At 45.6% G+C, this 24353-nt stretch overlaps 1 protein-coding gene across 1 annotated transcript; it reads left to right on the top strand.

Annotated features, from left to right (window-relative positions):
• The first annotated feature begins 7818 nt into the window (after positions 1–7818).
• On the top strand, positions 7819–23433 carry LOC130107387 (oxysterol-binding protein-related protein 2-like). The gene is made up of 15 exons (XM_056273973.1): positions 7819–7879; positions 8603–8745; positions 8946–9057; positions 9388–9463; positions 9982–10116; positions 10290–10387; positions 10551–10733; positions 11703–11810; positions 11913–12002; positions 12115–12245; positions 15330–15339; positions 15376–15487; positions 20908–21031; positions 21193–21283; positions 22792–23433. The coding sequence occupies exons 2-15, from the start codon at positions 8709–8711 to the stop codon at positions 22892–22894; spliced, it is 1410 nt and encodes a 469-aa protein (XP_056129948.1). The 5' UTR covers positions 7819–7879; positions 8603–8708; the 3' UTR covers positions 22895–23433.
• Positions 23434–24353: the final 920 nt, after the last annotated feature.

The following is a 24353-nucleotide window of genomic DNA, read 5'->3' on the forward strand; positions in this document are numbered from 1 at the left end:
CCGAGGCGTTGCTGGCGTCCGACAGCTTCCGAGGCGCCCCCCGGCTGTCGTGGCCCCCCGCGGACGCGCCGCCTCGTCCGTCGGTGGCCGGACGCTTTCCCGCCGCCGCCGCTTTCACCTCCTTTCCGGTGCGCTGAGCCGCCCGCGGGTCCGCAGCCGGATCCTTCTTCTGCACGTCTCTGCACGGCGCCGGCGGCGGCTCCCGTTGGGGTCTCTGGCCGGAGACCTGCTGCTGCACCTGCTGCACCTTAGTTTGTTTGGGCCATCGCAGAGTCTTCTTTGCGCCCTTGTCTCCTTCTCGGTTCATCTTGCGAGTCGGCTTCCTTTCTCCCTCGCTCCTCTCTCAGGAAGGAGTCAGACACGGACAGCGCCGCTCCCCCGCGCCATGCCGTCCGCGATGCTGCGGGAGATCCGCCCGGGTGGTTTTTATAAGGCTTGGACTAGACCGCATGGGGCAGGCTCTGCCGCCTCCTCTCCATCCCCGCATCCGTCCCCTGCCGAAAACTCTTGACGGCCCGTCAGAGATGCGCGTGCGCGCGTGCGCCCGCCGATCTCCGCCCACAGACTTGACTCGTGGTCTGATTAAACTGCTTCGCTTTGGTTGGTGAACTATTAAGAAACACGCGTTTTACAAAACCTGTCTCTGGGCCCATGCGGGCTGCGTGGGGCCAAATACCAGAGTTGCACGCGATTCTTCACTTTGGGGCACTTTTGGCTTTTGAAAATATTGTAGCGAATTCGGGGGGCAGCCCGGGAACCGCCACAGCCGGGACGCGAACCCGCATCTCCTGCACCGCAAGCGACAACGTTAACTAGTCGACTAAAGGGTCCGAACCGTTAGTCAAGGACCAACGTGTCTTCTTATCCATGCACGTTACACTACCCCCCTCCTTCCGGAAGCGCGTCCCCGCGCTTAAGCATATCAGCTCCTTCACGCCTCAGGGCGCATGCGCTTCCGATGGCCTTACGGTCGCTCCATCCCACTTCTGACACCAATGTAGCGAATTCGGGGGGCAGCCCGGGAACCGCCAAAGCCGGGACGCGTACCCCCTATCTCCTGCACCGCAAGCGACAACGTTAACCAGGACCAACGTGTCTACTTATCCATGCACGTTACAATATAAAACATAAATTTCTTTAAAATCTGCCCCCCCCACCTCCCCTCCCCCCAAAAAAAGCTCTATTAAGTAGTGTGGAACAAATACCTCAGCATAGCTTTGATCGAGCTGCACAATAAGTTGGATTTTTTTCAAAGTTGCGACAGCAAAATGTGATGGTGACTAGAAAAATGTTTTTCCACAGAAAAATGTGCGTGTGAATGCTGAGCTGCAGAAAGAAATCGCGAAAGCATTGCTGAAAATGGATAAATAGGAAAGTCACTAGCCTACCCGAAATACCTGGAAACTGAAATGTGAAATGGCTGAACATTTTAAACGTTTTAAAGGTATAAAAAACTGAAAAATTTGCCATAATGTGCTACATACATAAATAGTTTGTTGAATGGTTTCTGTAGTTTAAAGTATGAAAAAGTGGAAGTGGTGCCGCTAATAAAGAACTGCAAAGCAATAGTGTGATTCACACTAATTAGCCTGGCAGTTGAGTTTCAAATTGATGTGTGACGTCACAATAGGACTGAACATTCTAACAGGCAAAGTGTATGGCAGAATTGCTAAACTTTAGAGCTGAATTGTTCAAAACCTATCAAATATTTTTAAGAACTGAATAGGATTCTGAAAGAGCCGAATTTCCTGAACCGTTTAAGCTTTAAATGGGGTTTCTAGCTCAAAAAATGAAGGAGGAGATACAGTTCAAAGGTGATGAGGGTTTCAACCTTTCCCCATAGACTTCCATTGTTTTGAAAAAGTAGAAAAAGCTTAATATGTCTAAAGGTGTAAAAGATTTCAAAAAACCGAAATGTGAGCCTTAATGGGCTTAAAGAGGTGAACATTTTGATACCTGAATAGTTTCAGTGGCTAAAAGTATGAAGGAGTAAAAGAGGTAGAAAAGTTGCAAAAGTCCCCCATTGACTCCCGTTCAAAAAATGGCTGGAAAAAAGTTGAATATTTCAAAAAGTTCAAAAGGTATGAAAAATCTGAAAGGGGATCAATAATGTCCTTAATGAGTTGAACATTTTGATAGTTGAATGGTTTCAGTAGCTAAAAGTATGAAGGAGCTACAAAGTGTCAAAAAATGGGCGGAAGAAAAATAAATAAATAAAGAACTGCAAAGCAATACCCAATGACACGTGATGGTAATGAGAAAAAGTTGACTCTTAGACTTGCTAAGCTAACTTGTTAGCTAGCATACAATGTACAATGACTGTACGTGAATAAAGTGAAATTTCTTATTTCTGAACTAAAATACCCAACTCGTAACTTGTTTGGTAATGACGCCTAATAACCATCCTGTCAGATCAGGACATATAAACCTTCACATGACTTATATTTATAATAACCATCCTGTCAGATCAGGACATATAAACCTTCACATTACTGACATTTGTGCACATGAAAACCAAAGTCAAACCAAAGTCAAGCCTCGTAAACCAGACTGAGAGCTGTGTCCGCATTCTCGGCACAAAGTCAAACATGTTTTCAGTGGGTGTGGGACTCCGCCAAGGTTGTCCCTTGTCTCCCATTCTGTTTGTGATATTCATGGACAGGATCTCAAGGCGCAGCCAAGGTGAGGAGTGTGTCCGTTTTGGGAACCTCAGAACTGCGCCTCTCCTCTTTGCAGATGATGTGGTTTTGTTGGCTTCATCAGAACGTGACCTCCAGCTCGACCTGGGGCGGTTTGCAGCTGAGTGTGGAAAAGTCTGAGGCTGTTAGTGGGATCATTTGGAAGGGCTAGTTTGTCTTAGGTAGAGAGTAAACAGGAATGAAGGGGAGACGTGAACTTCGTTTGTCTGAACTGTATTGAAATCCAGCATAAATTATAGCGAGTTCTGCAACAATAAAAAGGGGAATTGCCATTAGGCACTAGCATTGCAACATTACATTTAGAGTAGGCCTATTACTATCATATGGCGACACAATGGCGACATCTGCTGGAGAGATGAAGAACAACAAAATGGGAGTCCGCGTTGGACGATCAACGCAAACGGCCAAACCAACACACGACGGCATAAACTGCACATTAGCCTATGACAGCTCATAGGGAATCGCCTTTGCTAAGCTAGCACTTGACCCAATGAATTATGCAGGACATTCTAACATGGAATAAGACATTGTGATCTGTAGTGAGAGTAGGGTGCAGGTTAAGGAGAGCCTGGAGAGGTGGAGGTATGCACTGGAGAGAAGAGGAATGAAAGTCAGTAGGAGCAAGACGGAATACCTATGTGTGAATGAGAGGGCGGACAGTGGAATGGTCAGGATGCAAGGAGTGGAGGTGACGAAGGCATTTGAGTTTAAATACTTGGGGTCAACTGTCCAAAGTAACGGGGAGTGCAGGAGAGAGGTGAAGAAGAGAGTGCAGGCAGGGTGGAGTGGGTGGAGAAGAGTGTCAGGAGTGATTTGCGACAGAAGGGTATCAGCAAGAGTTAAAGGGAAGGTTTACAAGATGGTAGTGAGACCAGCTATGTTGTATGGTTTGGAGACGGTGGCACTGATGAAAAGACTGGAGGTGGAGCTGGAGGTGGCAGAGATGAAGATGATAAGATTTTCACTGGGAGTAACGAAGAAGGACAGGATTAGGAAGGAGTATATTAGAGGGACAGCTCAGGTTGGACGGTTTGGAGACAAAGCAAGAGAGGCAAGATTGAGATGGTTTGGACATGTGTGGAGGAGAGATGCTGGGTATACTGGGAGAAGGATGCTGAATATGGAGCTGCCAGGGAAGAGGAGAAGAGGAAGGCCAAAGAGGAGGTTTATGGATGTGGTGAGGGAGGACATGCAGGTGTGACAGAGGAAGACGCAGAAGACAGGAAGAGATGGAAACGGATGATCCGCTGTGGCGCCCCCTAACGGGAGCAGCCGGTAGTAGTAGTAGATTCTAACATGGAATATGTCTTCCCCACACTTTAGAACCCACGGGTGCGCCGCAAGCTAGCAACTACTACACAGGCCAGCTAAACACAACGAGGCAACTCAGCCTGGAACACTTACTTTTCGTCAGGGACTCAAAGAACAAGCTGGATCGCAACAAAGGACAAACGAGGACAAATTCACTATACACGTAGACACGAGAATTGCAGGGGAAAACTACATGCAGTGTGTACTTATAACACGAACACAGTCTCAACGTGCGCTAGGCAAGGCCTCTAGCAAAACTACACCTAAACCTAGGCTGCGTCACTCACAGCAGGAGAATCTGGCCAGAGTCTTAAAGGGGCGGGCACCTATAAATGTCGGAGCCTTTTTTACAGAGGCCATTGTAGCTCCTCTAGCAATGAACACGACGAGGCACGACTTCTCGGTTTAGAACAGTGGTTCTCAGCCTTTTTGGGGTCCTGGACCCCTGCGTATTTTTGATCTACCCTGAGGACCCCTCCACCTGATCTTGGGGGAGGGGGGTTGCAATTTGATAGAAACAGTAAAAACTGCATTTTAAATTGCATTATAGCATTTATTCACTCTTTGGGGCAAAAATAAGAGCTTTCAGTTGTAACTTAGATATAGTTAACAAAACAGAATTCTTATGCAGTAACTTTCAGATATATGTAACAACACAGAATATGTATTCAGTAACTTTCAGATATATGTAACAAAACAGAATATGTATTCAGTAACTTTCAGATATATGTAACAAAACAGAATATGTATTCAGTAACTTTTAACAATGCAAACGGGAGCGAGATCTCTTATTAAAATACAATAAATTACACTTGTGAAACAGATGTAATTAGAGAAAAAAGTCCTGTTACCCTTTATAGTTTAGGTAGATAAAGGTCTCAGTCACATTTGAGTAAAATAATCCTATTTCTATAAATGTCATAGGATCTTCTTTGTAAAGATATTTTATTTTCACGGACCCCTTGCAATTACACCACGGACCGCTAGGGGTCCGCGGACCCCCGGTTGAGAAACACTGGTTTAGAATACTGGGCTTTATTGTCTTGGTTGGACAAACCCGTAAAAAACTGCGTACAAAGGAAAAGATATGAATGAGTGAATGACTAACGTTACAGCATGTGTTTTATACACAATAGTATACAGCCGAACGCTAGCTACCATTAGCTGTTAAGCTAGTTAAAACAGTCAACATTACTGTCAAATGTAAGCAACGAACATACCTCGTAGGCTGCCTATGACACTAGAGGGGCTAGTAGGTCTTCTTTTGCTTGTAAACTATTAGACCCGTTAGCCCCCTAGCTAACGGGTCTGACACTTTAGCCGAGCGGTTAGTGATGTCGCCTTGTGGTGCAGTACAACCCGTATCGAATCCCGCACCGGGCAAGAAAATAACCGGTTACACTATCTTGTTCTTTCTTCTTTACAATTCGATCGTGAAATAACAAATCTCTTAATATTTATTTGCGCTTGAAATATGACCTCGTTTTTCGCGCTTCTCTCTGTGTTTACATTAATCAATCCCCCGGTAACACACGTCATGGAGATTAGTTCCGCCCCGGTGAGAGCCTACGAAATGTGAGGCGAGGTAGGAACCACAAACCAATGCTGTGCTCAACCGATGTGGAGCAGTTACAGCCATGGTTCTCTACTGGAAAACGGTGGATTGCTCCCTCCGGGTTGGGGAGGAGTTGTTGCCTCAAGTGAAGGAGTTCAAGTACCTCGGGGGTCTTGTTCACGAGTGACGGTAGGATGGAGCGGGAGATTGACAGGTGGATTGGTGCAGCATCAGCAGTAATGCGGACGTTGTACGGGACCGTTGTGGTGAAGAGGGAGCTGAGCCAGAAGGCAAAGTTCTCAATTTACCAGCCAGTCTTCGTTCCAACCCTCACCTATGGTCATGAGCTTTGGGTAGTGGTGACCGAAAGGGTGAGATTGCGGATACAAGGTGCTGAAATGAGTTTCCTCCGTAGGGAGTCTGGGCTCAGCCTTAGAGATAGGGTGAGGAGCTCGGAGACCCGGAGGGAGCTCGGAGTAGAGCTGCTACTCCTTCACATGGAAAGAAGTCAGTTGAGGCGGTTTGGGCATCTGCAGATGGGCTGAAGATGAATGAATGAATGAATGAATGAATGAATGAATGAATGAATGAATGAATTTATATGTGAACACAATATCAGAAATAAGTAAGCAGCTGATAAAGTAAGGACACACATCTGATCAGGATGCCTCCTGGGCGCCTTCCTTTGGCGGTTTTCCAGGCACAGCCAGCTGGGAGGAGACCCCGGGGTAGACCCAGAACTCGCTGGAGGGACTGCATGGCCAATCTGGTCTGGGAACGCCTTGGGATCCCCCAGGAGGAGCGAGAGGGCGTTGCTGGGGGGAGGGACGTCTGGAGTGCCCTACTTAGCTTGCTGCCACCGCGACCCCACCCCGGAGAAGCGGCGGATGGTGAATGAATTAATGAATGAAAGAAAGAAAAAGTCGTGTTTCTGCCATGACTGGTCACGCGCTTCTGGCACTTCTTATTTCCATGGCAACCACATTTAGCCGAGCGGTTAGTGATGTCGCCTTGTGGTGCAGTACACCTGGAATCGAATCCCGCACCGGGCGAGAAATAACCGGTTACAGATGTATGAGGGACAGCCATATTTAACTATAAAAATGTGCAAATTACACATATATCGGTCTTTCGGTTGTAATGTCACAACACCTCTGATCCTTGGAAGATGGCGCCCGGCGTCGCGTTGCCCTTGGAAACGGCCCAAGTCCGAAACACGATTTTACAAAATGGCCACCAAAAGTAGGCGAAGCGCGTGTGCTTACGCAATTTGTAAGAACAGTTTGTTTTTTTCTAATTAAAACGATTTAAACGACCCCCCCCCCCGCACTGCCTCGCGTGAAATTGAAATTAACCATTGGGTGCCGCTTTAAGTAAGCGAATGCACATTCCTGCAACGCCACTGCTTTACGGGATAGTTGGGGGGGGTGCAAAATTTGGCAGCACCAAGTCGGAGGCTCAAAGCGACACAGCCCAAACAATCTTGGCTCTGCCCACAATTGCATTGGTGCAACTTACTGAAATTTACATGTGCGTTATTATTCATTTCATTTTTGAACTCAAAACCAGAAATGAAAGCAAATTAAGGGGATTTCGGATACGCGAGTCGTTGCAGGGCTGTTGGCTGAGGTGAGTGAATACAATCCGTTAGATTTAATCCCCTCAGTGTACCAGCCTCTGAAGGGGCAAGGAATGCGTAATAAACAAGCGGTGGGTGACTCTTGCTCCAAAACCCTGCAGTAATCGCTGATTTGGAAACAGAGGCTGCCGTCGTAAATCCAAGCATACATAAAACCTCCCACGCATGAGTCAAATCCTGCACAGTGCAGTTCGTGTTGCAACCAACGAGCGGTTTGTCGAAAGTCCTGCAATTTAAAATCTCGTCTGCATGAACTACTGTCTCCTCTTAAGTGGCTGAAATGACTTATTTACACGAAACAGTGACTCCTAGTGGACTCAATGCGAACTGCTGACTCTCTCGCAAGTCGCGTTGGACGTGTTCGCCAAACGAGTAAATGCGATGGAACGTTTTATGACATTCAAATGATTTTATTTATTTTTCATTAAAATTGTTTTATTTCTTTATTTATTCTCATTAAAATGGTTTTATGTGCTTTCGGAAGTTCTTAGTTAGACGCGACGCTAGCGCGCCTGCGTGGGCGTTTTTTTTAGTTCGGACCCGAAGCTGCGATTTGATTGGCCAAGTGAGAGGTCAGTCAGCTTGCCCTTACCGCCCACTTCCGTCCAGATTCAGAAGCGGCGCACACTCGGCTGTTTATGTTCCGTAACGCGTCGCCTCGCTCCCGACTTGCAGGTATTTCCGCCAGATCACCTTTGTATGTTTAGGCGATTCACGCCGCAGCCTTTAAACGTGTGTGTGTGTCATTCACCGTCCTGGCAGTGTTTTCTAATCTCCATCTCCCCGCTCGCTGCCTTAGCTGAGGATTCTACCACCGAGGCTAACGGTTGCTAGCTAGCCTGCATAGCGGAGAGGTAATTAATGGCCCCATCGGGAGCAGACGAGTTGACAAGCAGTTTGCATTGCATACATTTGTCCATCCGGTCCAGTCCACCGTTATACCCGCTTCATCTAATTTAGGGTCGTGGGGGGTGGGGGGGGGCTGTAGCCTATCCCAGCAGGCTTTGGGTGGAAGGCAGGGAGACACCCTTGACAGTTTGACAATCCACCACAGGACACACACACACACAATCGCTCACACACTGTTCACAACAATGGGCCATTTAGAGACTCCCGTTTCACCTAATATGCATGTCTTTGGACTGTGGGGGGGTGGGGGGGCGAGAACATGCAAACTCCACACTGGTGGGCTGCAATGAAACCCCCAGGACCCTTTTGTTACAGTGACAGTGCTAACCACTAATCCCATGTAACACTGCGTTGCTCTACTATTGTACTATTCTGTTGTAGTGTACATGTGTTATGCATTAGTGTATATGTGTTATGCATTAGTCAGGTAACTACTAAAAGAAGCGCTTTGGTGTTTGTGTGGTGTAACTAGCTGGTCATGTATTGCAGGTTGTGTGTTTTCCAGTCTGGGATGCTTGGAACCAGGCCGGGGCCAAGTAACAGGCCAGGTGGTGGAAACATGACTTCTGAGTAACGCCGTATTTCTCTGCTCAGTATGAATAGTGAGGAAGAGTTCTTCGACGCCGAGACAGGCGAGTTGAAATACGGCCGACTTCTCCAAATAGGACAAAAAAAAAACCTGTTTATTTGTTGCTTTCCTGGTGCTGTCACACAGGCTGTTTTAAGTGAAACAGCTTCCCTCCACAGTGGGATTAGAAAGTAGCCGAGATAACAAATCACAACACATTACTGTAGATTTCATCCTCCCCTAATACTTGCCTTTGTTTCTCAGGGCTGGAGTCAGATGATTCCTGCGAGGTCAGTTTTAAGGATGCCCTGGTCTTTGACAGTAAGAAGGTCACCGACGGCAGTACGGCACATGAGAACGGAGTCTGGGAGCGCAGGTGGGAAATATTATAAAGGAAATTACTGCTACGGCAATGTCAGGTCATCACCGACCTGTTCTTTTCTCGCATGCATTCAGTCATGATCGAGATTTGCAGTGCAACCACCGTTTTGGTGAATGCCACATGAACTTTTTAATACTTGGTACGCACACTTTATGAAAAGATCTGTCTGTGTGTACGATTGGTTGGTGCATAAAGCCCAGTGTGTTATTTGATGATCTGTTGTTACTTGCTTGTTCATGAATGATTAAGAATAGATTGTAAAAAATTTTTTAATTGTATTGTAAAGTTATTGTGCATAATTTTTCTGTCTGAAATATCTATCAGAAAAACTCTGCCTGCTGAAATGATATCCAGAAACAACTTCAGTATTTGGAATATACTGAAGAAATGCGTTGGCATGGTGAGTCCCAGCTTTGTCGTTAATTAACCAAGCAACCGGTGGTTTTACTATCAGCATACTTACTTTGATACAGAAGGAGAAATTTGTAAGTGCTGAACACTAAATTGACATAAATAAGCAGCAAGTCAGGTTCTTCGCGTAGTATGGATCTTGTCAATCAAATGCTCAGGTGTTTCCATACATATTTGTTCTGTGCACGATGAATCATCAACTGCACTTTTTTGTCTTCATAATTTACTTTGATATTCTTTACTTGGGAAAACCTTTCTTTACAATATATCCAAATCCAGTCCTTATCCAAAACAGCTTTTTTCAGTCTCATATTTCCAGGGCAGTACATTTGTCTGGTATAAAATCTAAAAAAAAATCCCCAGTGTATTATATTATGAATGACTGTCATGCATTTCACTTTTGTCTTTTTTTAACTTTATTTTTAAATATTAAGATCCCGCTCGTGTCTCATAATTGCCTGGTCTATTTATTACTTCACTAAAGTGTCTTTTGTTGTGGTCACACAGGAGCTGTCCAAAATAGCAATGCCAGTTGTATTTAATGAACCCTTGAGCTTTCTGCAGAGGATCTCAGAGTATATGGAGCACACTCACCTCATTCATAAAGCCTGTAGTCTGTCGGACTCTATTGACCGCATGCAGGTAAACATAATGGACAGATGACTCGTGCTCTGCTTCTTTCTAGCATTTCACCTGCCTTTTTCCAGTTGCCTTCACTTGCAAATAAAGCCCCTGCATATGAACCCATCTCTTTCATACTTGGATATTTTCAATAGTATAACCGTTCTCTAAATCTGTCTACATCTCTGTGACAGGTTATTGCTGCGTTTGCTGTTTCGGCCGTGGCATCTCAATGGGAAAGGACAGGAAAGCCATTTAATCCTCTACTGGGAGAGACATATGAACTTATAAGGTGATTAAATGATGGGTGATTGAACTGCTATTGCTGCTTACATTTCTGGGGTCAATTCTATCTTGAGGAATCAAATTCGCCAGCGCTTGTTCTGTCTACCTGTCTGTCTGTCTGTCTGTTCATCCACCCATTCATTCATTCATCCATCCGTTCATTCAAATAGAGAGGAGGAGAGGTATAGGTTGATTTCAGAGCAAGTGAGCCACCACCCGCCCATCAGTGCCTTCCATGCTCAGTCACTGAAGCAGGAATTCGAGTTCCACGGCTCAATTTATCCCAAACTCAAGTTCTGGGGCAAGAGTGTAGAGGCTGAGCCCCAAGGCACCATGACACTGGAGTTACTGAAGTGAGTAAACAGTTTGCGTGTGGATGCACACAGTAGTTTGGGTAAATGTGCTAGGGCTGGGCAATATATCAATATTATATCGATATCATGATATAAGACTAGATATCATCTGGGATTTTGGATATCGTGATATGACATAAATGTTGTCTGTTCCTGGTTTTAGAGGCTGCACTACAGTAAAGACATGCAATATTTGTAACTTTTGAACTTATTAGACTGTTCTGGGTATTGTATTATTTGTCTCTCTACCTGTTTGGGTTTCATTTCCACATTACTATTGAGTGTTTATCAAAAATATCATTGTGTACATATTTTGTGAGAGCACCAATAGTCATCACTACAGTATCGTCAAAATATTGATATCGAGGTATTTGGTCAAAAATATTGTGATATTTGGGTGTCCGGGTAGCGTAGCGGTCTATTCCGTTGCCTGCCAACACGGGGATCGGCGGTTCAAATCCCCATGTTACCTCCAGCTTGGTCGGGCGTCCCTACAGACACACTTGGCCGTGTCTGTGGGTGGGAAGCCGGATGAGAGTATGTGTCCTGGTCGCTGCACTGGCGCCTCCTCTGGCTGGTTGGGGCACCTGTTCAGGGGGGGTGGGGACTGGGGGGAATAACATGATCCTCCCATGCGCTACGTCCCCCTGGTGAAACTCCTCACTGTCACGTGCAAAGAAGCAGCTGGCAACTCCACATGTATGGGAGGAGGCATGTGGTAGTCTGCAGCGCTCCCCGGATCAGCAGAGGGGGTGGAGCAGAGACCGGGACGACTCGGAAGAGTGGGGTAATTGGCCAAAATTCAATTGGGAGAAAAAGGGGCAAAAAATTAAAAAATGTTGTGGTATTTGATTTTGTCCATGTCGCCCAGCCCTCGATGTGCACATCCGCTATTGTCAGGTTCAGATTTGGATCTCAAAACATTACTGAGCAATGTGAGGACACTGATTTTTTTTTTTTTTTTTACAGACATAAAGAAGCATACACGTGGGTAAACCCAATGTGCTGTGTGCATAACATCATCCTGGGGAAACTCTGGATTGAACAATATGGAACTGTTGAAATCCTCAACCACAGGTTTGAAAACAAACAGTTCATTGCTAGATTGTATTGATGTAATGTAATGTTTGGAGCTTTATATTGGTTATTTATTTATTCCTTTTGCATCTGTTTGGTCAGCACGGGAGATAAGTGTGTCTTGAACTTCAAGCCGTGTGGCATGTTTGGGAAAGAGCTTCACAGAGTGGAGGGGTATATCCAAGACAAGAGGTGAGAACAAGGTCACATCAGGGCTGCTTAGTGTCAGACTCACAACGTGACACCGATGTTGCCGTATCGACACTGTTGTGAACTAAACTCGATGACTTTGCTGTCGGAATAGTAAGAAGAAGCAGCGTGTGATCTATGGGAAGTGGACAGAGTGCATATACAGCGTGGACCCCAAGGTGTATGACGTCTACAAGAAGACAGAAAAAAAGGCAGGGGCCGACTGTAAAAAGCAGAAACAGGTGAGTCATGCAGAGGTTTACAGTATGTTCAGCATATATTAAAGTCTGATGAAGACCAAACTGACTGAGAAAATCCTGATCACCCCCAGCCCCCCAGGATGAGATGTTGCCCGGATGTTGTCTCACACCTTTGTCCCTGACAGAGTTTACCTGTCTTTAAAGAGTAATTCTGGTATTTTTAAACCTTGGCCCTATTTTCCCATCATTTGGGGTCTAAATGACCAGTAGGGACAAAACTTTTTGGAGTTGGTCCAGTATTGAGCGAGAACGCTTTTAGCCGGGAGCCGTGAAACGGGCTGCAATGTAATCCTTGGGGGCAATTGTGCCCGTCAAAGCACGTCCACTAAAACTGCTTGTTTTTGCCGCTGACAGACTCAGATTGTTATTATAACTGTCTGACAACATTATGGAAAGGATCCCTACATAGGTAGACCTTTATCTCTACATTTTGCTTCTTCTGGCCTCTGTTGTAATACCCCTTTACTGCTGCTACTGTTTGCGTGCGGGGGCATGGTTTGTTTACAGACGAAGAAGTCACGCTGAATCTTATCAGAGCTGACCATTCATTGGAGGTAGCGTAGCCTTTTAGCTGATTTCGACAATGTGGATGAGGCATTTGAATTTGATGGCCACCCGTAGTTACACCGATCAACCAAAACATTAAAACCACCCGTCTTAATATTGTGTAGGTCCCCCTCGTGCCGCCATAACAGCTCTGACCCTTCGAGGCATGGACTCCACAAGACCTCTGAAGGGGTCCTCTGGTATCTGGCACCAAGACGTTAGCAGCAGATCCTTAAAGTCCTGTAAGTCGCGAAGTGGGGCCTCCGTGGATCGGACTTGTTTTTCCAGCACATCCCACAGATACTCAATCGGATTGCGATCTGGGGAATTTGGAGACCAAGGCAACACCTTGAATTCTTTGTCATGTTCTTCAAACGCTTCTTGAACAATTTTTGCAGTGTGGCAGGGCACATTAAGAGGTCTGATGGCAGTGGCCTCTGCTGAAAGAGGCCACTGCCATCAGGGAATACCGTTGCTGTGAAGGGGTGTACCTGGTCTGCAACAGTGTTTAGGTAGGTGGGGCGTGTCAAAGTAACATCCACATGAATGCCAGGACCCAGGGTTTCCCATGAATGCCAGGACCCAGGAACACTGCATACCAGGAACACCCCACAAGATCTGCTGTTTTGGAGATGCTCTGACCCAGTCGTCTAGCCATCACAATTTGACCTTGGTCAAAGTCGCTCAGATCCTTACGCTTTCCCATTTTTCTTGCTTCCAACACGTCAACTTCAAGAACTGCCTGTTCACTTGTTGGCTAATATATCCCACCCCTTGACAGGTGCCATTGTAATGAGATAATTTATTCACTTACCTGTCAGTGGTTTTAATGTTTTGGCTGATCAGTGTATTTAAGACAGAGTATATGGATGAAGAACTAGAAATTGAGGAGAGGATGAGGAGAGAGAGCGAGAGGCAACGGGCAGAGGAAGGTGAACCAGCTTCTTTGGCTGGCAGTAGTTATCGACCGAAACCGGCAATCAATTGCTAGTTTCGGTCATATGTGATCGTCCAATGGCGGTTTCATATGCATAAGCATGCATTCATATGCCAGTTTCATATGTTTCATAAACCGATGGCTGTCATTACACATCAGGATGTGATCCCAGAAAGTTTCATCCCTCACATAAGTGACTTCGTCAGTCTCAGCTGACTGCAGGTATCCCCACCCTTATAAATGGCACAGTTGCATAACGGCCACGAAGTCACTTACATGAGGGATGAAACGTTTCTTCCACTACACTTTGTGTCCAGATGAACTGATTCAATCTCCTGGGGTCACATCCTGATGTGTAATGATGGCGATCAGTTTATCAAACCGGCGAACCGGCATATGAATGCATATGAAACCGTCGACCGATTGCCGGTTTCGGTCGACGACTACTGCCACCCAAAGAAGCTGGTTCATCCTCCTTGGCCTGTCACCCCCCTCTCTCTCTGTCTTTCTCTCCTCATCCTGTCTCCAATTTCTAGGAGCTCTTCATTCGTATACTCTGGCTCAAATAAATACAGCAGCCATCGAATTCAAATGCCTCATCCACATTGTCGAAATAAGGTGTGGCTGCCGCCTCTCCCTCTCGTAGCCCCCCTTCCCATCCTCCCCTGTATGTCTGTGTTATGTTTATCTGTCGCCTTGTTTCACCCCGTTTATTGTAAAGCGACTTTGAGTATTAGAAAAGCGCTATTTAAGATTGATTTATTATTAAATATTCAGCCATGACTTCTGAAATAAATTATTGCTAGCAGTTCCTCCATGTCTAAGGCTATGCTACCTCAAATGAATGGTCAGCTGTGATAAGACTCGGCGTGACATCTTCATTTGTAAACAAACCATGCCCCTGCATGCAGATAGCGGCAGCAGTAAAGGAATATTACAACAGAGATCAGAAGAAGCGAAACGTAGAGAAAAAGGTCTATCTCTGTAGGGATCCTTTCCGTAATGCCGCCAGACAGTTATAATAGCAACCCGAGCCCGTCGGTGGCAAAAACGAGCAGTTTTGGTGGACGTGCTTCGGCAGACGCGGTTATCCCCAAGGATTACACGGCAGCTCGTTCCACAGCTGCCGGCTGAAGCGTTCTCGCTCAATACTGGACCAGTTTCCAAAAGATTTGTCCCTGTTAGTCATTTAGAACCCAAATGATGGGAAAATAGGGCACAGGTTTAAAAATACCAGAATTACCCTTTAAAGTAATCTGTGCTTCTGACTGATGAATCTATTTTTACTTTGTCTCAAAATGGATTCTTTTTCTTTCACGATAACACGCAGTGGCGTTAGTGGAAGGTAAGGTAAAATGTATTTGATATGGTATCTGTAGTGTGCTACTGCTGTCGTCTAGTTCCAGTTCTGTCCAGAGTGTAGTGTATGAGGAGCTCATTGCCAGCATTAATGCATAATGTCTTGCAATGACATGCATCACTGCTTGAGAGACACGTGTTGAGTTTGTGGCAGCTGTACTTATGTGAGTCACATGTGTGCAGATGTACTATGCTTATCAGAGTCCTTCCAGAATGAATAACGGCAAGCGCTGGATGGGTGTGTGTGTGTGTGTGTGTGTGTGTAGGAACATAGCGCTGAAGGGGAGGAGGCAGATGAGATGCCAGAGGTTCAAGAGACTGTGACTGTGATACCAGGAAGTGCCTTACTGTGGAGGATAACACCACGACCTGCTCACTCAGCGAAGGTAAAACAGACACACACACTCATTAGGCCCCAGTAATTTCCATGATGCGGAAAGTTCTCCCCGTGTCTGCGTGGGTTTCCTCCCACAGTCCAAAGACATGTAAGTCAGGTGAATTGGCCGTACTAAATTGTCCCTAGGAATGAATGGGTGTGTGTGTGTGTCGGCCTGTCCAGGGTGTCTCCCCGCCTGCCGCCCAATGACTGGTGGAATAGGCTCCAGCAGCCCCACAACCCTGAGAGCCGGATAAGCGGTCTGGTTAATGGATAGATGGATGGAAAACGCATGCAGACTCACAGAATAGAGACGCAAAAATGGATTTCACATATTAACACAGAATTGTGCATAATTTAGAGATTTGGGGGGATTATTAGAACATTTGTGAGCGTATAAGGAATTTGAGGTCATTTGTCCTTTGATTATCCGTCGCTCTCCCTTGCAGAAATCTTGTTGAGCTTTTGTGTCTTTGTGCACGTGAGTGTGCATATCACAGCCAGCGTGCGCACGTTGGCAAACACGCATGGGTTTGTTTTATGAGATAGGGCAAAAAGTGTGACCAGCATCACAGAAGACAACAACATTTAAAAGACTAAGAAATATGGCATTAACGGATAAATTCAGGGCAAAACGGCTGTTTTTATATGAAGGGCTTTCAGTTCAGCTAAATCAGATGCTCTGTGTTGCAAATTGCACTTTTATTTAACGTTATAAAAACTTTATTTTCATCCATACTCTGAACTTGAATTTATGCACTTTTATTACCTTCGCCAGGCAGCAGCTTCTCTAACTGTATGAACTGCGTCAGATCCCTCGACCACATAGACGCTTCAGGTGGATTTGTTGATTTTCAGTATAAAAATGTTCTGCGCATAAGAAGTGTCGTAAAAGCAATGATGTTTTTATGTCTCTTCCTTATTGTAGAATGTTTTCTATCTGTGATACCGAATATGGCTGCTGCTGCACTGGGTTGGAAATTAATATTAAGAGCCTCCAATAGTGTTTTAAAGATCACCGACCAGTAAGTTGCCTGAGCAGGACATGACCAGAACTTATTGGTTAGGTTTGCAAGGGTATTACGACACTGGTCAGAACTTGCGTCTGAATTAGGATATAGTTTCGCTAGTCTTGCTTTGGAGAAATGAGCTCGATGTAGTACTTTAAACTGTATTATGCTTAGTTTTGTACAAGAAGTACTATCATTCATTCTTTGTAGAGCACTGTTCCAAGTGTCCTCTTCCATATCGTCCCCTAACTCGCCCAGCCAGTCTGCCCTAATCGTCACAAGTGTTATTTTTAAGAGAAGCTGTACAAACATTTATTCTGAGATTAGCCTTTTTGAATTAAATGGGATCTCTAGCATATCATTTAAGCCCAAAACTGAAGATATGTTTGTAAAGTTGGGGTCATGGCTCTGAAGGAAGTGGCGGGCTTAGAAATACCAAAATTAGCTGGACGGAGGAAGGCTGAATTTTTGTGATAAGTCATCAAAGCTTGCAAAAACACGGTGTATGTATAGCTTCAAAGTGGCACCAGTCTGTATCTTGAGGATAAAGCCAGTAAATAATTTTTTGAACATCTGCAGCCCAATAATAGTAGCAATGTTTTGGAAGAGCTAAGCAAACCCTGTATTTTAGGCCGCTGTAGTAGTTCTAAACGTACTCTAGGGCTGTTATTGTTCCATATAAATGAAATGAATGCTTTATCAATAGATTTAAAAGAAAGTTTTAGGAAGATAAAGTGGGATACATTGAAACAGATAGAGGAATTTGGGGAGCACATTCATTTTAATAAATTCACTTTTCCTGCCAAGGACAAGTTAAGTTTTCCATTTCTTCAGATCCAGTTTGACTTTCCCAAATAGAGGAGAAAAGTTTTCCTCATACAGGCTCTGCATGTCTCTTGTGATATTAATGCCCAAGTATTTAAAGCCATTTCTAGACATTTTGAATGGTAAGGCATTATCCTGTATTTGAAGAGCCAAGTTATTAACAGGGTTGCATTCACTTTTACTAAAGTTCAGTTTATACCCAGAAAATGTACCAAATCTCTTCAAGGCATGGATAATATGAGATATAATTTGAATAGGGTCTGATACATATAATAATACATCATCTGCATATAGAAATAATCTGTGCTCTTCTTCTCTATGAAACCCACTTATTGATGGCAGTGATTTGAGTGTGATGGCTAAGGATTCTATGGCTAAGGCAAAGGCAAATAACAGTGGACTGATTGGGCATCCCTGAAGGGTTCCGCTTGACAGCTGGAAATATGATTGCTTACCCTTTGCAAGTACAGAAGCTTTGGGTGAAGTGTATAAAATTTTAATCTATGAGTCCGCGGTGGTGTAGCGGTCTAAGCATTGGCTTTGTGTCGATGCAGTTACCCACTGGGGACTGGGGTTCGCGCCTCGGTCTCGTCAGATCCGATTATGGCCGGACTCGATGAAGCAGCAATCATTGGCAACGCTTTCTTTGGGAGGGGGGCGGAGTCGGCTTGTGTTCGTCACGTGAATGCGTCTCTGTGTGTGTTGGAAAAAACAGTGGTTCGGCCTGGAGTCGCCTTGTCACGAAAGTGGGGAGGCGGTCTCCTTCGAGACTGCCGGCCGGAGAGATGCAGTTGGCGAATGCATGCAGTACGAGGGTGGGTGTTTGAATTAAAATAGGGATCGATTGGCCACTAAATTGGGAGAAATCAGAAATAAAAAATGTTTAAAAAAATTTTTTTTCATCTATGAAATATAATTCGGTCCATACCCCAGCTTTTTTAAACATGTCAATAAATATTCTCATTCAACTCTGTCAAAAGCTTTCTCTGCATCCAGCAAGATGACCGCCTCTAGCACCTTACTGGACACAGGGGAGGGAATAATATTTATAAGCCGACGGACATTGGTAAATGAGTGTCATCTCAAAATGAAACCGGTTTGGTCGACAGAGATCACATCATGCGTTTTGGTTTCTAGGCGTAGGGCAAAAGCTTAAGCTAAGATCTTCACATCACTGTTTAGGAGAGAGACAGGTCAGTATGAACCACAGTCTGTGTTATCTTTACCTGCCTTAAGCAGGAGAATAATTGATGCTTCAGTCAGCATTTGTGGCAGCAAACCACGGGACAGAGAATCATTAAACATATCAAGTGAAATTGTAGATAATTTGTCAGAAATGTTTTTAAATACAATTCTGTTGGGTAGCCATCTGGGCCAGGCACCTTTCCACTTTGCATTGCCTTTATCGCATTAATGATTTCTGTAGTAATGGGAGTTCAGTTTCAGCCCTATGCATTGCATTTATAGAAGGAGCCCGGAGATTGTTTAAGAAATGTTTGATGTCAGTATTGTCATTTGTTATTTCTGATGTGTATAGGTTTGAGTAGAATGAGTTAAATGTTTCATTACTTTCTACCGAGTCAATAGTTAATTCACCATTTGGTTTCCTAATTTGTGGAATTTGTTGAGCAACTGATAGGGATTTAAGTTGGTGTGCTAAGACAGCCGGCTTGCTCGCCATGCTTATAGACATATCCACGTGATTTTAACAAGAGTTGTTCTGTCTTTCCAGTTGATAAGAAATTGTATTGAGTTCGGAGTTCCTTTTATAGAGTTCAGGGGAGGGAGAAATAGAAGAGAATCAGAATCAGGTTTATTGGCCATGTAAGTTTGCACACACATGGAATTTGACTCCGGTTTCATGGCCCTCACAGTGTACTTAACATAGAATAACAACACAACAACCTTCAGATATATACACAAGGATTGACTACATTCAGGCGAAATAAGAGGCAATAAAGTGCAATGGTGCAGAGACTATATCCAAGATGCTGTACATATACTGTACCATTTTGTATATACTGTACAGTGTACAGTATATACAAAATGGTTGGATTTATTTGACAATGTTAAGCATTCATTTGAATGACAGCCCGCGGAAAGAAACTGTTTTCATATCTGGTTGTTTTGGGTTACAGTGCTCTGTAGCGCCTACCAAAGGGGAGGAGTTGGAACAGGTTGTGACCAGGGTGTGATGGGTCTGCAGTAATGTTGCCTGCCTGTTTCCTGACTCTGGAGATGTATAAGTCCTGAATGGAGGCCAGGTTGGCACCAATGATTTTTTCTGCAGACTTAACTGTCCATTGTAGTCTGTCCCTGTCCTGTTTGGTGGCCAATCCAAACCAGACAGTGATGGAAGTGCAGAGGACAGACTGGATTATTGCACTGTAGAACTGAATCAACAGTTCCTGAGGCAGGTTGAACTTCCTGAGCTGGTGGAGAAAGTACATCCTCTGCTCGGCCTTTTTGGTGATTGTGTCTATGTTGGATGCCCTCCTTAGATCCTGGGAGATTGTGGAACCCAGAAATCTGCAGGTTTTTACCACAGACACTATGCTGTTGAGTATGTTGAGGGGGCTCCTCTTGAAGTCCACTGCCATCTCCACAGTTTTGAGCGTGTTCAGCTCCAGTTTGGCATGGCCGCACCAGAGGGCCAGCTGTTAAACCTCCCGTCTATATGCAGACTTATCGCCACCCTGTGTAAGGCCAGTGATAGTTGTGTGATCTGCAAACTTGAGGAGTTTAACAGATGTGTCTCCTGAGGTGCAGTCATTTGTGTAGAGGGAGAAGAGTCGAGGGGAGAACACACATCCCTGGGGGGTGCCAGTGCTGATTGTCCAGGTGCTGGATGTGATTTTCCCCAGCCTCACCAGCTGCCTCCTGTCTGTCAGAAGTTTTTAATCCACTTGCAGATGGAGGCTGGTACAGTGAGCTGGGTGAGCTTGGAGTGGAAGATATCTGGGACGATGGTGTGGAGCGCTGAGCTGAAGTCCACAAACAGGACCCTTGTAAAAAATGGGTTAAAAAGTCAAAAATCTAAATTAAAAAAAACAAACAAGAAAACCAAAAATTTCATAGGGCGCTAACCTCGACACAAGTCCTAGTGTATTGTTTTCCACCTTGTGTTGGGATGATCAAGGAATCATAAATCAAAATGATGCTTAAAATGTGACAGAGACTCACATTATGAAACTGCACTATCTAATCTGTATATTTTTCTGTTAAATAAATATTGTTATTCATGCTTTTAGTGTCCGCAAATGAACATTAAAATTTGACTAAAAAGAATCTTACTATTACCTTTCATTGTCAGAGTTAATTGATGCACACTAGCATCCCAGTGGTGCTTGGTGACAGCTCTGGACTATCAACGTTTGTATGTCGATTAATTCTTTGTACCTCGAGAGGGTTTTGGAGGATCTTTGGTCTAATAACTCAAAGCACCAAGTGGATGGCGTCCACCTCCCGTGAAGACTTCAGTTCATTTGATGACAGCCCTGAGGTCTCCCGTAGGGCTGGAACAGAACAAGGTGTTAAAGTACCCCACTCTTCCTTCACCTTCTTTCTAACTTCTGTTGTTTTTCCTCGTCTGTAGATGTATAACTTCACCAGCTTTTCCATGACCCTGAACGAACTGGAGCCCAGCATGGGGAGGTTACTGCCGCCAACTGACTGTCGGCTGAGGCCCGACATCCGAGCGATGGAGAATGGAGATATAGGTAACACCACTTGCTCCTAAATACACCCAAACCAATGCAGACACACACGCTGTTTCACATACATGCACAGAGCAGCTCTGACCGTTTTGCATCAGGCTCCCTCACCGTGACCCTCGTAGAATCAGTAACAAGTCCTCTGTCTGTGACCTGGTGTTTTGTAGACACAGCGAGCACTGAGAAGGAGAGGTTGGAGGAGAAACAGAGGGCAGCACGGAGAGAGCGCTCCAAGGACGAAGAGGAGTGGTCAACCAGGTTTGTTTTCTGGTGACTGGTTAACCTACACTCAGTACCAACGGGAGCTCATGGCTTTGTGTCTGTGTGCTTCCCAGAAGTAGATAAGATTTTTCTTTAAACATTTCCAAAGCTGGAGAATTCCTTAAGCTCTGTTTCCAGTGCTGTTGATGAAACAGCTGCATTTCTTATATATATCATCAATATTTTACTTAAAGCTGCAATCTGCAAGTTTTCTCCATTATTAAGTGGTTATTTTAGCCATTTGAAATGTGACGACAATGTGTTCGTTCTGTTGGACAGATGGTCAGTCTTCCTGTAGGACAGTATTGTGATATAGTTGGATGAAGGAGGCAGAGAAGACCTGTTGACACTGATTTTCTGGGACTACAAACAAACAGTAGCAGAACTACAAACAAGGTGTAGCAGCCATTGAGGGTTTGTCCATCGGCACTTTTGGCTGCACCGAGTCAAACCGTGCCACGTTGATTAGCCTTTCCATTACCAGTTTAAATGTGCCAAGTCATGCCCGAGACAGACCATCTCTGGAGTCGGCCCAAAGCGTGCCAGACCCACCTCCAAGTGGGTTGCGGTGATGTCAGATGGGCTTCATCATCACTGATTGGTTGTTCTTCTTTCTGTTGCCATTCTTCACCCCCCCCCTTTTTTTTCTCCCCAATTGTATCTGGCCAATTACCCCACTCTCCCGAGCGGTTCTGGTCACTGCCGCACCCCCTCTGCCAATCCAGGGAGGGCTGCAGACTACCACAGGCCTCGTCCGATACATGTGGAGTCGCCAGCCCGCTTCTTTTCACCTGACAGTGAGGAGTTTCGCCAGGGGGATGTAGTGCGTGGGAGGATCATGCTATTCCCCCCAGTTCCCCCTGCCCCTTAAACAGGCACCCTGACTGACCAGAGGAGGCGCTAGTGCAGCGACCAGGACACATACCCACATCCGGCTTCCCACCTGCAGACACGGCCAGTTGTGTCTGTAGGGACGGCCGACCAAGCCGGGGGTAACACGGGGATTCCTGGAGCTGCCAGGGAAGAGGAGAAGAGGAAGGCCAAAGAGGAGATTTATGGATGTGGTGAGGGAGCACATGCAGGTGGCTGGTGTGATAGAGGAGGATGCAGAGGACAGGAAGAGGTGGAAACGGATGATCCGCTGTGGCGCCCCCTAACGGGAGCAGCCGGTAGTAGTAGTAGTAGATCAAAATCACAGATGACTGGTAGTGTTATGGGACCTGACTCCATCATACACATGGAGAACATAAACATTTCTTAATGGAGAAAAGTCGAGGATTTCAGCTCTGAATAAACAGTTGTACAACAATTTGTCCCATAACAGTGCAAAAGTCAGCTCTACATTGTTTAGATCCGAGCCTTTGTAGAAAGTTCTCTGCAAACAGAAGCCCCTCAAGGGTACAAAGGTAGAATTTAGATGAACTCCCGTTGGGGTTGTGTATTAGTCGTGTGAGTGTTTATATTGTGATATAAAATGCGTCCTGACCGTTTCCACTTCCTTTCAGGTGGTTCCACTTAGGAACAAACCCTTACACTGGGGCAGAGGACTGGCTGTACAATGGCGGGTACTTCGACAGGAACTACACCGACAGTCCCGGCATCTACTGAGTGTCCTCCATTTTATTTTTTTTTGCTTTTTTTTTTTTAATTTTCTCTCCACATCTAGAATTTGAATCGTTGTGATGTGGGAACATTCACGGTTACTGTCTCTGTTAGTCTACATAACAGCCGGCGTGGAAGACGTCGGTATGTATCACAGAACTTATTTAGCTGCGTTTTACCTGAAGCGTGTGTACACAGGTGAAGTGGTGTCGAATATTTTAAGAGTTGAATCTCGTCTACACCCGTCAGCCATCTGTAGTTGCCCTTAATGGCGGCTCCGACGATAACGCCGTCCCGTTCGACTCGTCTCGGAGACGCTCTGTATCCTATCCAGGGTTTTTCTACACGCTCCAGCCGCGGTTTCTCAAGTGCTGCCTACACTGACGTGGACTACAAAGCCTCCAACACTTCTAGAAAAATAACAGTTTGGGTTTAGGTACTTAACCACACACTTTTAAAAAGGATTTATACGTGCGTTTCTGTCACGGTACACTCGGGACTATCAGGGGTTACTCACATCCATCCATCATCCGTACCGCTTAGCCGGCTCTCAGGGTGGCGGGGGCGCTGGAGCCTATTCCAGCAGTCGTCGGGCGGCAGGCGGGGGGGGGGCGGGGGACACCCTGGACAGGCCGCCAGGCCAGCACACAGGGCCGGGGTTACTCACATACACCAGTTCATTTTTTCAGTCTCGTTGGGTATCAAGACGCCTGTTTTACTTGGCACTACTAAACCGACCCCTTAACGGCCCGCTCAGAAGGTGTGGTTGTTTGTTCTTCTTCTACAGATATGAAGCTGCTCATCACGGCGTTTACTTGCACAGTAAACAGAAATGTCCTAACTTCTGCGGTTATGTTTTGGACAACTGTAATGTAGATGTGCGTAATGCTTTGGTGCATGCATGGTCACCAGAGGGGTCCTTTACACGGCCTTAAGCCGCACGACTCCGGGGCGGTTCGCACTACACACGTGGTCCCGCTGCTGCAGAGCGTAGGGGGTTCGCTCCATCACTGGACTCGGAACCGGACCCGGGTTAGACTCGCGTACCGACCCTCGGTTTTACCTGTTTGGTTTTGCGTTTGGACAATAGTCTCTCGTACTGTGACTTTTTTTTTTTTACCGCGGCTGATTCTTTTGGAAACCTCTGTCAGCCCTTTTGTGATTTAGGCCCTCAGCGTTCAACTCGACTTCCGGTTTCTCGGTCCTTTTTTTGTATTGCAGAGATCTCCGTTGTTCCAGACGGCCACGTGAAAGAGAACCGCCTTCCGACGTCGTAAACCTATGCAAACAACCCATCTCCGTTCTGTGCTTCTGTACTCCCTCCTGAAATGTGAAGATTAGCCAACACCAGTTCTGGTCCATTTTTTAGCCGATAAGATAGCGTAGCTGCACCCGGTGAAACGAATGTTCCGTGGTTTCACGCTGAGGTCACACTGGCATGGTAGAGGGTGTGGACGCCATTTTG

This window comes from Lampris incognitus, chromosome 2 (assembly GCF_029633865.1).
Source record: "Lampris incognitus isolate fLamInc1 chromosome 2, fLamInc1.hap2, whole genome shotgun sequence".
In the NCBI taxonomy this organism is placed as follows: Eukaryota; Metazoa; Chordata; class Actinopteri; order Lampriformes; family Lampridae; genus Lampris; species Lampris incognitus.